The sequence below is a fragment of the Scyliorhinus canicula genome, chromosome 2, assembly GCF_902713615.1.
Source record: "Scyliorhinus canicula chromosome 2, sScyCan1.1, whole genome shotgun sequence".
Classification (NCBI taxonomy): domain Eukaryota; kingdom Metazoa; phylum Chordata; class Chondrichthyes; order Carcharhiniformes; family Scyliorhinidae; genus Scyliorhinus; species Scyliorhinus canicula.
The window spans coordinates 10,944,086-10,960,748 of record NC_052147.1 but is presented as its reverse complement, the minus strand read 5'-3'; the positions used below and the strand labels follow the sequence as shown (position 1 = coordinate 10,960,748).

Genomic DNA, 16,663 nt, shown 5'->3' with positions numbered 1-16,663 from the left:
GCGGGTTCGCGATGTGGATCCTGCCCACAATGAGCAGGGCCCAGATTTGCATATTCAAATGTGCAGTCAAGCATTGCCAGGGTGCCAGTGCAGAGATGCCTAGGTGGCATCTTGGCCGCGCCAGGGATCGGGCCCGGGGGTTTCCTGCCGCTATGAGGTGGAGTGCGGGGGGGCTTGCGGACCCCCCCTCATTGGTAGGTCGGGGCATTGGGAGGGCCAGAAGCCATAGTAGGGTGTTCAGAGATCAGGGCACCCTCTGAACCCCCCCCCCCCCCCCCCCCCCCACACACACACACACACACACACACACACACACTGTGGCTCTACACCCAACCTCCTCCTCCACCCCCCCCCCCCCCCCCCCCCCCCCCAACTCGCTTCCTGCACTGATCAGCGGAGCTCGGTAGTGCAGGAAAATAGAACTAAGTGCGGCTTCGGTGGGGCGGGGCGTTCCTCGCTAAGGCCCAGAAATGAAGCAGAGTCCCATTTAATAGCGGGCTCGTTCTCGGCATTGCGAGCTGCGAAATACCCAGCTGAACCCGCCCGACTTGGGACTCACTTCAATTTCCATTAAATCCCACCCTTGAACACAGAATGCAGACCAACACTCCCAGTGCAGAGCTGAGGCAGCACTCATAAGGTGCCTTCTAACGGATGAAACATTAAACCAACCGTCTCTTCTACCATCTCAGGTTGTTGGCATGGTGGCTCAGTAATTAGCACTGCTGCCTATGGCGCCGAGGACCCTGGTTCGATCCCGGCCCCAGGTCACTGTGTGTGTGGAATTTGTACATTCTCCCAGTGTCTGCGTTGATCTCACCCCCACAACACAAAGATGTGCAGGTTAGGTTGTTTGGCCTCGCTAAATTGCCCCGGAATTGGAAAAAACATAATTGGGACTCTAAATTCATAATTTAAAAAAATACCCTCTCAGTTGAACATAAAAGATCATACGGAACTGTGGAAGAAGAACAGGGGAACTCTCCCCAGTGTTTGGTCGATATTAGTCCCTCAGCCAATAAAACTAAAAAAAGATTATCTGATCATTATCTCACTGCTCTTTGTGGGACTTAGCTGTGTGCCAATTGGCTGCCATGTTTCCTACATTCCTCCAACAGCATCTTCCAAACCTGCGGCCTGCACCACCTAGATGGACAAAGGCAGCAGATGCATGGAAAGACCACCATTTGCAAGTCCCCCTCCAAGTCACTCACCATCCTGGCTTGGAACAAACAATTCCATCGTTCCTTCACTGTCACTGGTTCAAAGCCTGGAGCACCCTAACAGTGCTGAGGGTGCACCTACACCACATGAGCTGCAGCACTTCATGAAGGCAGCTGACCACCATTTCTGAAGGGCAATAAGGGATGGGCAATAGATGCTGACCTAGCCAGTGACACCCACATACCATGAACGAATAAATTTTAAAAAGATTACAACCCTGACTGCAAAAAGTACATCATTGCCTGTACAACAGTTTGAGAACGGAGATCTGAAGGGCGTTATGGAACGGCTTGGCTTTCTTTATGGAAAGGACCTGTAAAAACTACTGGTCACAACAAATCTGACATGATTTTTAGATTGCCCATCAACCATTCTGCTTCTTCCCCGCTAAATCCCTCGTCCTTTTGCTTGTGCAGATCTAGTACTCCCCATTAGATACGTCTTAACTAATTACAATTGGGCAGCACTGACGTAAAATTCGCAAGCAAAACCGGCTCTTTTAGGTGCTTTCAGCATGAGACCTCTTCCAATTCAATAGATTTGCTTTCTTCTAAACCGCAGGTATAACCAACAAAGTCTGACTTGTGATGCACTCCTATTCAGCACTGGCAACAGTGGGAGGTCAAAGCCATTACAATCATTCTAACTTCACATTTGAACCACAGCTGGAATTCCACACTGTGTCATACTTGGTCGGCTTTCCTTTTACTGCTCATTTTGTGCAGTTACCTCAAAACAGACCGACAGCTGTGTTCAGTATAGCTCATCGCCCCACAATTCAGTCACTGTGGGAGAGCATCATTGATATTAATTGAAAACACTGAACGCTTAATCCCGTGCCAACCAGAGAAAGTGAACTGGTGCTGGTCAGAAGTATCTTACTGTGGCTCCCAGATGTATGCCCCGTCTCAGCAACAAAAGAGTTTCCGACTAACCTCTTTTTTCCCTGTGAATGTCCTCCAGAAGGTGTTCTTGTTTTGTGATTTGCTCCAGGAAAAGCTGGCTCTCTGATTCCTTGTCCTGCAGGAGCTCCTTCATCTGCCCTCGACACTGCCGGAGATGGCATCGCAGTTTGAGCTCTCGTCCGTCTCGTTCCTTCACTTCCTCACATAGCCACTGTAGCTTGGTCTAAAGAGTAATATGGTCAGTCAGTTTCAAAGTACCACTTGTGTCGAAGACTAATCCAAATCAGTCTGAACTTTTGAGTTGGGAGGAAAGAACAGTGGATTAAAATCATGCTAGCCTTCACAGGTAGCACTGAATTGTGGCAGTGTCCCCAGCATCCCACTTTATTAGAGTAGAGTCTATTTGAGTGCGAGAATTCAGCTAACATCTTGGGTGGGATTCTCCTTTCCACCTGCCCCGTTTTCTGGCGTGGTGCGCCCCCAGCCGCTGGCGGGATTCTCTGTTCCCGCAGCCGGCCAATGGGCTTTCCCATTATGGCCACCCCCACGCTGTCAGGAAACCCACAGGCGTGTGGGTGCGCTGCCGGCGTTTTTTTACGGCCGGCAGCAATTCACAGCTGTTCGATGGGCTGAAGTCCCAGCCCTTTACGCTGTTTTTACGAACGGCAAACAGACCTGGTCTGGCCGTTCGTAAAAACGGCGGGAACAACTCGCTTTTTATAACTATGGCACCGATTGGCACGGCAGTACCACAGCCGCGCCAAGGGTGCCATGGGCCCGCGATCGGTGGGCACCGATCGCGGGCAGCGGGCCCGATGCCCGCGCACTATTTGTCCTTCCGCCGCCCCGCAGTATCCATTCGCGGGGCAGCTGAGGGGCATCCCGGCCCGCATGCGCGGGTTTCGCGCAAATACGCGATGACGTCATCCGCGCATGCGCGGGTTCCAGTCTTCCAATCCGCGCATGCGCGGCTGACGTCATATGACGCGTCAGCCGGCGCTAACTCCGGCAAGCGGGCTTAACGAGATTCGTTAAGCCCGTGATGCCGGAGCTTGCGGCGTCGGGCTGCTAGCCCCGACCGGGGACCAGAATCGGTTCCCGGTCGGGAAGGGGGGGGCTGGCGTCAAACCCGCCCGGGTTTGACGCCAGCCTTATGATTTCTCCCGTTTTGGGAGAATCGCGCCCATGACTTTGTGTTAAGAAGAAAAACAAAAATTGCAGAGACTCCCAAAAGTATTAGAAGAAAAAGTGACTAGTTTTCAAACATTTGTAATCAAACATCGCAAAGCTAACAGCTATCAGTTATCATGCATTGGAAACATGGATGAAACACCCGTGAATTTTGGTATGCCATCAAACTCAACCGTTAATAAAGTCGGTGACAAAAGTATTTTTATCAAAACTACAGGGCATGAAAAGACACATTTTACGGTTGTACTAACGTGTATGGCAGATGGGATGAAACTTCCTCCAATGGTTATCTTTAAACGGAAATTAATGCCCAAAGTAAAATTTCCAAATGGTATCGTTGTCCATGTCCATGAAAAAGGTTGGATGAACGATAATGGTTGCAAGATTTGGCTGAAGAGAGTTTGGGAATCAAGAGCAGGTGGTTTACGACGCCCAAAAAGTTTACTTGTGTGGGATATGTTTAGGTCACATCGCGTGGATTCTGTTGTGAAAGCTGTTCGCGAATCAAACACCAATATAGCAATCGTTCCAGCTGGCTTGACTAGCATCGTTCAGCCACTTGACGTATCCATTAATAAGCCATACAAAGACAATATAAGAAAGAAATGGAATGACTGGATGATGGAAGGAGAGAAATCATTTACGAAGGGAGGGAATATGAAGGCTCCGGATTTGCCTCTACTGTGTTTGTGGGTAAAAGAAGCATGGGCTGAGATAGATGCAGATTTGATTGTTAAAGCATTTTAAAAATGTGGAATAGCAAATGCTTTGGATGGAAGTGAAGATGATGCTATATTCGAAGATGCAGGAGAAGAGGATGAAAATATTGAAGACCTGGAAGATGATCAGTATGACGACTGCCTCGATGAAGAAGAATTCCAAGCTTTATTTGATGATGACACTGATAGCAATGAAAGCGAATTTGACGGATTTTAGTTAACCTGCAAAAGTTTGTTTTAATAACTTTTTATTAAAGTTTTATTAAAGTTTGTTAATTAACCTACATATGTATTCCTGTTTTATATTTCATTATGTCCATAATAATGTCCATTTGACTTTCCGTTAATGGATACGGTCTGCTTAACAGCCTAACAGCCTAATCTTGACCAGTACTTCACACCCGAAATTTTGTATCACGCGTATCATGCGACCCCCCAAATTCAGGTCAAAATTTAGGTCTTCAAAGGTCGCATGTTACGCGAGTATATACGGTAAATGTTTTGCAAAAAAAAAAGTTTGTTAAGGCAAATATGATGTGACCAAAAAGGAGCTTACGGTCTGCAACATACCAGCGGTCACAAATGTAATCCAAAGTTGCTTACATTCAAGAGCTCGGCAAAAGTTAATTCAATTTCAAGAGTGGGGTAGCTTTGAAAAAGGAGTTATCCCACACCCAATGAAGCAGTCTGCATCTTTGACTGCCTTTCGCTTCCAATTTTAGCTTCGACCAAGCACAATGATTTTTGCTGTTAACCAATAATGGTTTTCTTTCAATTGTATTTACAATAACCATAGGGGCAGGCAATAAATGCTGGCCCAGCCAGCGACGTTCACGTCCCGCAAACCAAACAGGGAGCATCAGTTGACTGTAGAACCACTACAGCCACAAGCTAAAAGATTCCCGTGTTACTATTCGCATGTTTGGACAATCAAAGGGGCTTTAGAAGCAGTTTAGCTTCACCCAGAAGATTATTGAGGCAGCTACACCACCATTGTGGATCTAGGGAGCACTTCCTCAGTGTTTGCTAATGGTATCATTTCAGAAAGTAGTGAAAATGTTTTCCTACTGAATGGACAGCGATGATGACCTAGACCGTCTCATTAGCAGTCCTGTGATCAGCTGTAACATGCTCTGCACTGGAAAAAAGATTTACCGACCTGAAGCATTTCAGCTTATTTGCTCTCATGTTTACATTGGGTCTACTTTCAAAGAACGATTCCTAGCAAGAAATGGTGCATCAGGTGAAGCTAACCTATTGATTTCTGGTGCTCTGTTTGTAGCATTTGGAAGCAAACAGCAAAGCATTTTTTTTTTTTTACTTTGAGCAAGAAAATGGCCCATAATGATATAAAGGCGCTTTTGACAAAACTTTGATTCAAAACAAGTGTGAAAAGCAAAGCTTAAAATCCACCTACGGCTAAGCAGAAAGCAACAGCTGCGAAAGGGAGAAAAAAAAGAACTGGGTCTATGTGCAGCGCTCTTGTACAATATGGGGAATTGGAAGGAGAAAGAACATATAACAATCTGTATTAGGGTCACAAGTAGGCTTACATTAACACTGCAATGAAGTTACTGTGAAAAGCTCCTAGTCGCCACACTATGGCGCCTGTTTGGGTACACTGAGGGCGAATTCACAATGTCCAATTCACCGAACAACAAGGGCGGAATTCTCCGCTCCCGCACGGCATCGGGAAGGCCATCATGAACTCGGCCGAGTTTCACGACGGCGTCAGTGGCCGCTCCTCGCACCCTATTCACACACACACACCCCCCCCCCCACCCAGGGGGCTAGCACCGGCGTTGTGAGAAACTCGCTTGCGTCAAGGCGGCGCGCTGAGAATGGCGCGACGGCGGAGCCTAAGTGATGTCAGTCACACATGCGCAGGTTGGCCGGCTCCGACACGCGCATGCGCGTTTGCCGCCTTCCCCTCCGCTGCCCCGCAAGACGTGGCGGCTTGATCTTGCGGGGCGGCGGAGGGGAAAGAGTGAGTCTCTTAGAGACGCTGGCCCGACGATCGGTGGGCACCGATCACGGGCCAGTTCCCTCCCGAGCACGGCCGTGGTGCTCACTCCCCTCTCCGCCCCCCACAAGCCACAAACGAACCTTTGGCGCCATGTTCTCGACGGCAGCGACCAGGTGTGGTTGCCGCCGGCGTGAACCGGTCGGGAACGTCAGGCCGCTCGGCCCATATGGGCCGGAGAATCGCCGGTCGACGTGAAAAACGGTGAGGGGCGATTCTCCGAGGGGGGGGGGGTGGGGGGGGGAGAGAGAGAGAGAGAATCGCGGGGGTGCCAGGGCGGCGTGTCGTTTGTCCCCCGGCCCTCCCGCGATTCTCCCACCCGACGTGGGGAGCGGAGAATCGCGCCCCACATCTTTCGGGACTTAAGGGAGGAAACCGGAGCTCCCGGAGGAAACCCACGCAGACACAGGGAGAACGTGCAGACTCTGCACAGACAGTGACCCAAACCGGAATCGAAGATGGGGCCCCAACACTGTGAAGCAACAGTACTAACCACTGTGCTACCGTCCGCCCTACACACTGAAGATTTAAAAGTAATATAGTTCCCCTGGCAAGATATCACCCACAACACCACCATCTGCCCAGCCCCCTCACACCCAAACACAATAGGGTTTTGATTTGCTTTTTGGGATTCCCGCCTATCACTGGTTGAATTCCAGCAGTGGTGGAATGGGGCTCCCCGTGGATATTAGTTGTTCACTGAAGGGCCTCAATTGGGATGGAAAAATTGTCCATCAGTCTTCCTTCACAGAACGTAACTGAGCAGAGACAATGAGGAGACGGGGCCGCTACCCGCCACCCTCCTGCTGAATTAAATGCCCTCTGCCTCCAAACCTGTCTCAGGGGAGGGCATTAAATTCTGTCTCCATGGCTGATCTTCATTCCTTTACCCGAGAGCTAGGTCCATCTACGTTTATCCTCAACACACCTTCTCCACTGGGTGGTTCCTTTCACAAAAGTATCATCACACAACTTCCTAATACAAGTTTACAAATCAAATGTAACAGCAATTTAACACACAAATTAAACATATCTAATAATGTGACTAATGAGTACAAAAACATCTTTGCAAAAAAAACAGAATAGCCACATAAATACAACAATCAGGGTTGAACATTTTTCCAAAAACCTTTGCTAACTGGAGTTAGTACAGCCCAACTGCTACTTACCTAAATGCAGCACATTTAGCCCAAGCATAATTTCCAAAGAACATCACAAAAGGATGAAGGAGAATGGACATTAAGGCAGAGGTGAATACTATGAGGGGTTGCTTAACGTTTAGTCAGACAGGTGGGTTTTGATGACGGTTGTAATGATACGATACGATACGATATTCCACAGATCTTGTAGGGAAAGGCGATGAAAGGGGTTGCAGGCACCATGCCCGGGATTTTCCACACACCTTCGTGACGGAAGGGAGCGGAAAATAACGCGAAGCAATGGCAAGATTGTCACCTACTGCTGTCAGTGACCTCCAGATGTTCAATGTTGGAAACCTGGGCCGGGTTCTCCCCTACCCGGCGGAAGTCTCCGCACCTTTAAGGGCCAAGCCCTAACATTGAGGGGCTAGGTCCACGGCGGATGGTTGGCGCTCTGCCGGCTGGCGTGGAAGGCCTTTGGCGCCACGCCAGCCAGGGCCGAAGGGATTTCGCCGGCCGGCGGAAGTCCGCGCATGCGCCAGAGTGTCAGCGGCTGCTGACGTCATCCCCGCGCATGCGCAGGGGTCACTTCCGCCTCCGCCATGGTGAAGACTATGGCGAAGGCGGAAGGAAAAGAGTGTCCCCATGGCACAAGCCCGCCCGCCGATCGGTGGGCCCCGATCGCGGGCCAGGCCACCGTGGGGGAACCGCCCCGGGGCCAGATCGCCCCCTCCAGTACCCCGGAGCCCGCCCGCGCCGCCAATCCCGCCGGTCAGGTAGGTGGTTTGATCCACGCCGGCGGGAGAGGCTTGACAGCGACGGGACTTCGGCCATCGCGGTCCGGAGAATCGGAGGGGGGGGGGGGGGGGGGGACGCCGATGAAATCGCTGAAGATTTCGGAAGTGTGGGGCAGAGGTGGAAATAAGCCACCTTGGTGGTGTGTAAGATATAGGTTCAGCTAAGATATAAGGTTCAGCTAACAGGATTAAACTGGCAACGAGAACACAGATGTTCTGATTTTACTTAGTGGCTGGGAAAAAGGGTACTACGTAGGAATAGTGCAATCCAAACACTTTATACATTCAAATGTAAATAAAGACGAGACCAATAGCATAATACATAAGAAAACCAGAAGTTTTCAGAAAGTGCATACCAGGTTGCACTGCAATGCTGAGTGATCTAGAAGTTCAGTATGAATTGTGCGGGAAAACAATTAAAAAAGACTCCAACTCAAAACTGATTAATATATTTTATTCTCAAGAACACAGAAAGGTTTAATGTTAATAACAACAGCCACATTGCAAACAGATTAAAGTTAAAATTAAACTGTATTCATGGCCCCATTTCAAACATAAAATATTAAAGATAAGTTTTTGTTCAAGGGTGCAAGAATTCTACAATGTAATTCCACAGACATCAGTTCACCATCAGGGGGTCTGCAGACGACTGATAGATTCGTCAAATCTACACATAGATCAGAAACTCGTGACCTTTTGATCCAACCTTCACATTTTTCTAGTTTCTGACTCGCGGTTAAATTCTTCTGAGTTCCCCTTTGGAAAGGGAGGGGGGGTAGATTGGCATCCATGACCTCTGGTAATGTTTAGCTCTTATTTATATTGGCCCTGTGAGAGCCAATATTGGCATTAGGGACTGGCTGAAATGCAATTTTCTATAAAGTACTGGTCAGGCCTCATCTGCAGCGCTCTGCACTGTTGCAGTGACTGCCACAGACAGCTTCTTACTGTGCTTGAGAGGATCCAGGAAGGGCAATAAATATGATTTCAGATATTGGGTATAGTTAAGAGATGAAGGAAGGAAAACTTGCTTTCTTAGGATAGGTGACACTATGGAGATGACCTAATGGAAGTTTGAAGATTTTGAAGGGCGCTGGGTCAGATAAATTGGCCACGATTGTAAAGACCCCCGTCACACCAGTGGACAACTAGTTACATGAAACCAAGTCAGCCAGAATGCTTTCCTTCGAGACTAAGGAAAAGAATTGAAGAAGTTAGCAGGGAAGATCATTGAAGCAGATAACAGAATGGGGCATTGAGAAATTAATCTGGACAAAGATAGCATTGTGGAAGAGAATACAAAGTAGACTGGTCGAGTCAATATAGGAAAATGGTGCAGGAATTATTTGGCCTAAAGACCATTTCCTGGTCCTAAAGATTCTTCTTTTAGTATAATGTTGCTTCCAGCAAGGATTTCCTGAATAACTGGACTTCCCTCTTGACATGAAGAAGTCGTCTCTCCCCCTCCAAGGGATCATGAGATGTGCCATTATCTACGGAAAGAAGAAACATATCTGGCTTAATTGACATTGGATTATGTCAATCTAAGTATAACACGACAAAACTTTGCAAGAATCGGGTAACGGGTGCATCAGCTTCATGCATGCCCCCCCAAAAATTAGCTCATTTAGTTTTAAAGTGCTCATGGTTAAATGATTACAAAGCACATTACATAATCTGCATTAATAATTACTGAGCTATCCATAAATAATAGGAACATGGATTAAAGCTATGACGCACTCACCAGAATCAGTGGACTCAGGTTCCCCACAGGTTGGAGCATTTCTTGGGGCCTGTGGTATTTGTACCCTTTTGACACATCAGCTTCTTGCACTGTTGTTTTTGTTTTATCAAAGGTCATTTTGTGGACTATCCATCAGAGCTGGTCAATGCATTTCTGAGTGCCCTCAGGAATACACCCAATCTTTCACATTCATTCTCTTTTAAAAGGCAACATTAAACAAAAAGAGATAATTTTTCCACCATGCTGGAGTACAGCATTAATCTTTTACTGCAAGTATTGTTTCAGCCCAATTTTCTCCGTTTATCTGCGAAGAGTAAGGGAAAGGCATTTGTGCACGTCGGAATGGTTTATTTTAAGTGGCAACGCAAGTATATTTAAACAAGTGACATCTGATGAGGTTCCTTTCTCTTACTGCTGGAAGAATTATTAGTCTCACCATGCTGGATGAGACAGAGTTTAAAAATCCTCTTTAAAATTAATCTGCTAATCACAAAACCTGCATAATACCACGTTTATTATGAGAATGAAAGCATAAGTGTATTTTCCAGCAGGGAGGGCAGTGCAATTCTGAGACTAACGGCCTAGTATTCTATCATCCAGTATCGTTTCCAGTCAACCTGGGGTTCTAAAACTGCGTGAAAGTTTTCCCACTGCGTTTAAAATAAACTTTTCCATGCAAGTTTAAATTTCGGATTTGGCCTTGGGCACATTAATCTTTTTTAAGATGAGCCGCTTTCTGCAATTGGACGGTCTACTGTTTTATGATGCGCTCCAAAGGAAAACTAAAGTAATCTAAATGCTACTTAAGTAACTTGCAACAGACTCTTGACAAGGTATTTTTTCGGAAAAGGACTAGGCTGCAGCACAGCAACACAGTGGTTAGCACTGTTGCTTCACAGCTCCAGGGTCCCATGTTTGATTCCCGGCTTGGGTCACTGTCTGTGCGGAATTTGCACGCTCTCCCCGTGTCTGCGTGGGTTTCCTCCACAGTCCAAAGATGTTCAGGTTAGGTGGATTGGCCATGATAAAATTGCCCTTAGTGTCCAAAAAGATTCGGTGGGGTGACTGGGTTGCTGGGTGAAGGCGTGGGCTTAAGTGGTGTGCTCTTTCCAAGGGCTGGTGCAAACCCGATGGGCCGAATGGCCTCCTCCTGCACTGTCAATTCTGTTTACTAGGCGGCTCCCGTCTGATCAAACCTGCCCAACTATTCCTAGAATTGCACTGAACTGACATAGGCCTTTTGACCTAATTGGTCTATGCCAGTGTTGGTGCTTCACAGAAGCCTCATCCTACTCTCTAATCCTCTAACCCTACTTGCAGATCCTTCTATTCTGTCGTCCTTCATGAAAATTATGCAAGAGTTTCCCCCAAGAGTCAGTATTAGAACCAAGAAAAGCAATGGTCCTAACACCAAATGTAAGGAGTACAATTTGAAAGTTTAGAGTTGACACAAAAGCTTGGCAATGCAGCAGGGTAGCAAGCAGTGTAGTAGCCAGACTTCAGGAGGACACACAGACTCACAAAATGGGCAGGAACATGGCAGATGGAATTTACATGGAAAAGCGTGAAGTAATGCATTTCGGGAAGAACGGAGAAGGAATATAAACTAAATGGTACAATTTTAAGAGGTGATGCAACAACAGAAAGAACATTCACAAATATTTGAAGCGGGCAAATTAAGTTGATGAGGCGGGATAGGGTGGGTGCAGACTCGATGGGTTGAATGGCCTCCTTCTGCACCGTAGGGATTCTATGAATAACTTCTATGAATGAGGTAATTCAGTTATGTGGAGAGATTGGGCCAGCTGGAATTGTTCTTCTTCAAGCAAAGAAGATTATTGGGGGGGGGGGGGGGGGGGGGGTGGCATCAAATTCAAAACGAACAAAACTCAAAGAGTAATTAGCAGGGTTATGGGGAAATAAGTAGGTCCGTTTTTTCAAACAATAGTGGGCCAAATGGCCTCCTCCATGTTATTAGAAGATATACTATATCGCTTCCCCATTAATAGATCGCTGCTATGCTCCTGAACTACTCCATGTTGAATTGTACATATTCTACCAACTCTCTGGTCAAAGAAGTGTCTTTTTTTGAATTTTTTTAGCAATTACCCAACAGTGGCTTTGGATTCTGCACATGGAGATATCTTCTCTATGCTCACCCTCCAAAATGTTAAACCTTCATTAGGTCTTCTGGTATCATCTTATCACAAATCCTTAACTCCTTCCTTTAAAATATTTCCACTGAACTGATTCATACCGTTGCCCTCCGTGACCCTGAAAGCATTGCTGCCAGTGTGCCAAAGGCCTTTTTTGTAAATTCACCAGTACCTTAGAGGCCCTGAAGCAGTTAATCAGACCATTGCCCCGAATACGTACTTTCATTTCAGCCAGCCAGCGATGAGGATCATTTTCTAATCCAGGTGTAAGTGTTATTGCCTGCAAAGAAAATTAGATTGTGGTTTGTTTGTTAACAGAAGAGATTGCATACGGAAAGAATGATTGCTCAAAAAAAAACTACTTTCCAGATGGCAGTTTCATACAATTTATAAAGGAAATTAATTAGGCCCATGATTCCAAAGCATGAACCTTGATTGATTTCCTGCCGAAGCCCTGAAACACAATCTCTGGGAAGCTTGTGCACAGAAGAGCAGTTAGAAAGTCACCAGCACTCAACCTCTTACCAACTCCAGTTAGTCACCAGTCATCTTTCATCATTTGCACATTTCTTTATGCAGAAAACTAATGCGATTTGCAAGTAAGCCTGTCACAAGTTATTTCTGCACTGCAAGGTCTTATTTGCATCTTATAAAAAACATTTAGCTCCGTTTGCACCACAACAGCTGTGTGCCTGTCCTCAAAAACGTACAGTACTGTGCATTGGCTAAAGGCAGGGAGCTCCAACAGGGGAGTCCAGAGATTCTGATGGAACCACAAAATCAAGAAAAACATTAAATGCGCATGTTACCACATCTCTCAAACACCTTCAAATTCAGTGATTAACTTTTGAAATGCAACTGTCTGGTAGACAGACGGCAGTAATTTCACGCACAGCAAGATCACGCATCAGCAAGAAGACGAATAAGCAGTCGAGGGATGGCCAAGAGCAGCCGGCTGGAGGCGTCCATAAACGGCAACTGAAATCCAAGGTAGTCATTGCCTGGAGATCAGTTAACCAATTGTTTTATCCTCCATGACACATGTGGGGAATTCATCAGAAGCATTTTTTTCCCCCTCACATAGATGTGAAGATGTGAAGTGGTGCTGGCTACGGATTCATTACTCTAGGCAACTGGCATCACAGTAGGATTTGAAGGAGAAAATTGCAGGGAAATCTGTTGAGGAAACTGCCGAAATTGTAAATAGTTAAGGATCCTTCCAATATAACTACTTAACTGAAATTATCCATTCCTCAATGCCAGTATAATGATAGCAAGGTGTCAGCCGTTAAAATTATACGTCGACTGTTTCTGTGCTTCAAGCAATAAATTACTTTTGGGTAGGATTTAGGACTGCTGTGTTGCATTAGTCCTGTAGTTGTAGTTAAGGTTGCTAATAATGACAGTGCTTAAGCAAAGTAAGAGACTGAATATTGTAATAAGAGATAATTTAGCACCCTCTTCTGGAAAGAACTGATGAAGCATCAATGCAGAACAATTCTGCAGGAGCTCAAAGAGAAACACTTGCATTTAAATAGTACGCACAGCGGAGGTCTGACAGCATCTGTGGAGCTAGAAACAGAGTAAGCATGCAGTCTAATACAACTCTCAGTTCCAAAGTCATATTGGCCTCGAAACTTTGGGCCTAATAGTGGCCTAACAAAGGGAGGCATTGTGGAAGGAGGGCTATGCAAGAAGATGGGGGGGGGGGGGTGAGGGGTGAGGGCTCACGATGGCACGCAAGGTGGTGAATGAGGATGGTGAACAATGGAAGAGAAAAGACCGAGGGGGGGAAGCTGGACTGGCATGAAAAGCTCACAGACAAGGGGGTCAATAGAATCCCTACAGTGCAGAAGGAGGCCATTCAGCCCATCAAACTGCACCAACCCTCTGAAAGAACACCCTACCTCGGCCTACTCCCTCGCCCGATCCCCGGAACCCCACCTAACTTGCCCATTTTTGGACTGTGGTATGAAGCACACAGGAACCCAGAGGAAACCCACGCTGACACGGGGAGAATGCGCAAATGCCACACAGACAGTCATCTAAGGCTGGAATCGAAGTCGGGTCCCTGGCGCTGAGAGGCAGCAGTGCTAACCACTGCGCCACTGCACCGGGTCAAAGGGATACACACTGTTTATTGGAAGGGGACTAACGATGACCCACTGCATATGGGGGAGGGGGGTAGAAGTCCCAGTGAGGTATGGGTGTTTGACAGGAGATGAGCTTGGGAATGATGGCAGTTGAATCAAGGAACAGACGTCCTCTTGTAGTGGTTCACAGTGAAAAAAAAGGCGAAGAGGAGATTTGATAGAAATGTTCAAAATCACATGGGGGCTGGACAGAGTAAACAGGGAGGAACTGTTCCCACTCCTAAAAGGATCGGTAGTGAGAGAGCACAGATTTAAAGTGATGTGAGCAAAAAAACTTCACAAGGCGAGTGGTTTGGGTCTGGAATGCACTGCCTGTAAGCGTGTGGTGAAGGCAGGTTTGTCAGTCATTCAAAGGATCAGTACAAGGGTTCTATAAACAGTGGCAGCCTTTTCTGGACTTTCTGACTCAAAGATAGGTATCTTGGCCAATAGCAGCAGCAACCCGGGGGGGGCACCAAGTCATAATGCTCAATCGGAGTGCCGGCGCAGACACGACGGGCCAGGTGGCCTCCTTCTGCACTGAACAATTCTGTGAAATTTGAGGGGGCAAAGCTGGCCTTGGTTTAAAGCCTCATCAGAAAGAGAGTGCCCAGTTCTGCACTGGAGTGGCAGCCTCAATTCCTGGAGCAGGACCTGAACACACAACCTAGTGATTGAGGCAAGCGAACCACCCACTGAGTCGTGGCCAATCAACAGGAAAGATTGCATAGCAGAGGGATCAATTGAATGCAATTTATCTGCCCACAGAATTCAGATTCACATAATTCACAGATCACATTGAATAAAAGCAGAAATATAAAAAATCTTTTAGTTCAATTGTCATTCACGATACTTCAATGTCTCTTAACTCACTCATGGTGCAGTGCTGGGATTGAAAAAAAACATTCAAAAAATAGATACATAAGGGCAATGTATTGTTAAAGGAATGAAAGGAGCAAGAATTATCATCTGCACTTGAGTCAAATAGAGTTGAAATAAATGGTCAAAATGGTGAGACAGACAGAAAGGAGGAGGATAAACAGGAGTTCATTTTCTGTATGAATCTTTACCCTCATTCTTCAAACACGTTCGCTGAAATTGAACTTTCTATTACAAATACGATAAAGGAAATATATTCTGAGGAAGTGTTTTTGTATGAAATCATTCTATTGATGACCAGTGACATTATTGGCTGGTGTCAGCAGGCCCCAGTAACAGGGCTCTTGCCTCTTGGAAGTTACGAGCTCAAACCTCACTCCAGGGAGTTGGGCATATAGACTGCACTTCAGTGCACTGCTGAGGAAGTGCTGCATTGTTGGAAGCACCTCCTGTTGGTTGAGATATTTTTCTAAGGCCTTGTCCGCTCTCTCATGTATTCAAAAAGAAAAGCAGGATGAGTACATCACCTGGTATACTGGCAATACCACACAAATAGAGGCTGATAGGTCTCACAGCTGGTGCAAATTGGCTTGCTTGCTTGCAAAATAATAGTGCCTACATTTCAAAAAACATTTCACTGTGAGGGCAGGAAAGGCACTGTTTGAATAAAAGTTTTTTTTCCCCTCTGCAACAACTTACATTTATATAGCACATTTAAAGAATCATGAAGGCCCGAGGAGATCTATAAAAGTGTCATCAAATAAAACTCGACATAGATGCTATTGGGATAGGTGAATGACAAGGGGTAAAGTTTTAACCAGTTTCTTAAAGGATAGGGAGTGGCGGCAGAAGGTTGGATAGTGGCAAATGTGACTCCCTTATTCAAGATAGGGTGTAAGGAATTGCCATGTGAGAGTACCTTTAAGAAATAAGTGTTTAGCAAATAGCTGTAGTGGATGTACCTTTAAGAAATGGGTGTTTGTCAAATGGCTGCAATGATGTCAGAGGGTGGGTGGAGCTGGGCTGTCTGTCTGCTTTTACTTACGCTTTGGGCTGTCTGCCACAGGGTGTGTTTTAGTTGCGCTTTAAGAGCTGGATAGCTGCAGGCAAAGCAAGAAGCTGTATAAGGTTCTCTCTCTGCAATCTAAAGAATGTCTCCAGATCATTTGAGGATTTCAAAGTGCTGACTGCTCTCAGGAGAGAATTTGAATCTGATTTCTGTGCAAAAAGTCTGATGGATGTTGCAAGGAAAGATTAAAGGTCACTTATAGAATATTGTATCTGTGGGGATGATTGGTGTTGATAGTTGTTAAGATGTTTACTGTGGGTTTATAAAGTGTTATCTGGATTTCATAGAATAAACATTGTTTTTGTTTAAACATACTCTTAGTTCTCTGTGCAACACACCTGTAAAGTAGGCCTGTGTGCTCCCCATAACCACAATCTATTCAAAGGTGTGAGTCAGGTGAACTCCATGATATATTTTGGGGTTCTCTAAACCCTGGCCCGTAATAGAATTCAGTGGCGGGTAAAGTTTTAGAAACTATAATGAGGGAACAGTATGGTTTGGGAGTTGCAAATCCAAATGAGAAGGGAGAAGGGGACTGGTGGAAATCTCAGAGAGTCAAACCAAGCTGCTCTCGCACATCACCACTCGTTCTCGTCAGCAGTGCATCATCAACAAAGACATAAATACAGGTCACCTGCCTGTGGTCTTTGCTGCAAAATGAAACACAGATGACATAGATCAACAC

General features: G+C 46.3%; 1 protein-coding gene across 3 annotated transcripts in view; it reads right to left on the bottom strand.

Moving 5' to 3' along the window:
- The window catches only part of LOC119950823 (centrosomal protein of 128 kDa-like), a 410,606-nt gene that overhangs the window by 201,411 nt on the left and 192,532 nt on the right, over nt 1-16,663 (bottom strand). For all 3 annotated transcript variants that reach the window (XM_038773666.1, XM_038773649.1, XM_038773659.1), the window contains 2 exons: nt 12,119-12,178; nt 2,160-2,352 (listed from right to left, as the gene is read on the bottom strand). In XM_038773666.1, the coding sequence (XP_038629594.1) occupies nt 2,160-2,352; nt 12,119-12,178 (253 nt within the window). The remainder of the gene's footprint in view (nt 1-2,159; nt 2,353-12,118; nt 12,179-16,663) is intronic.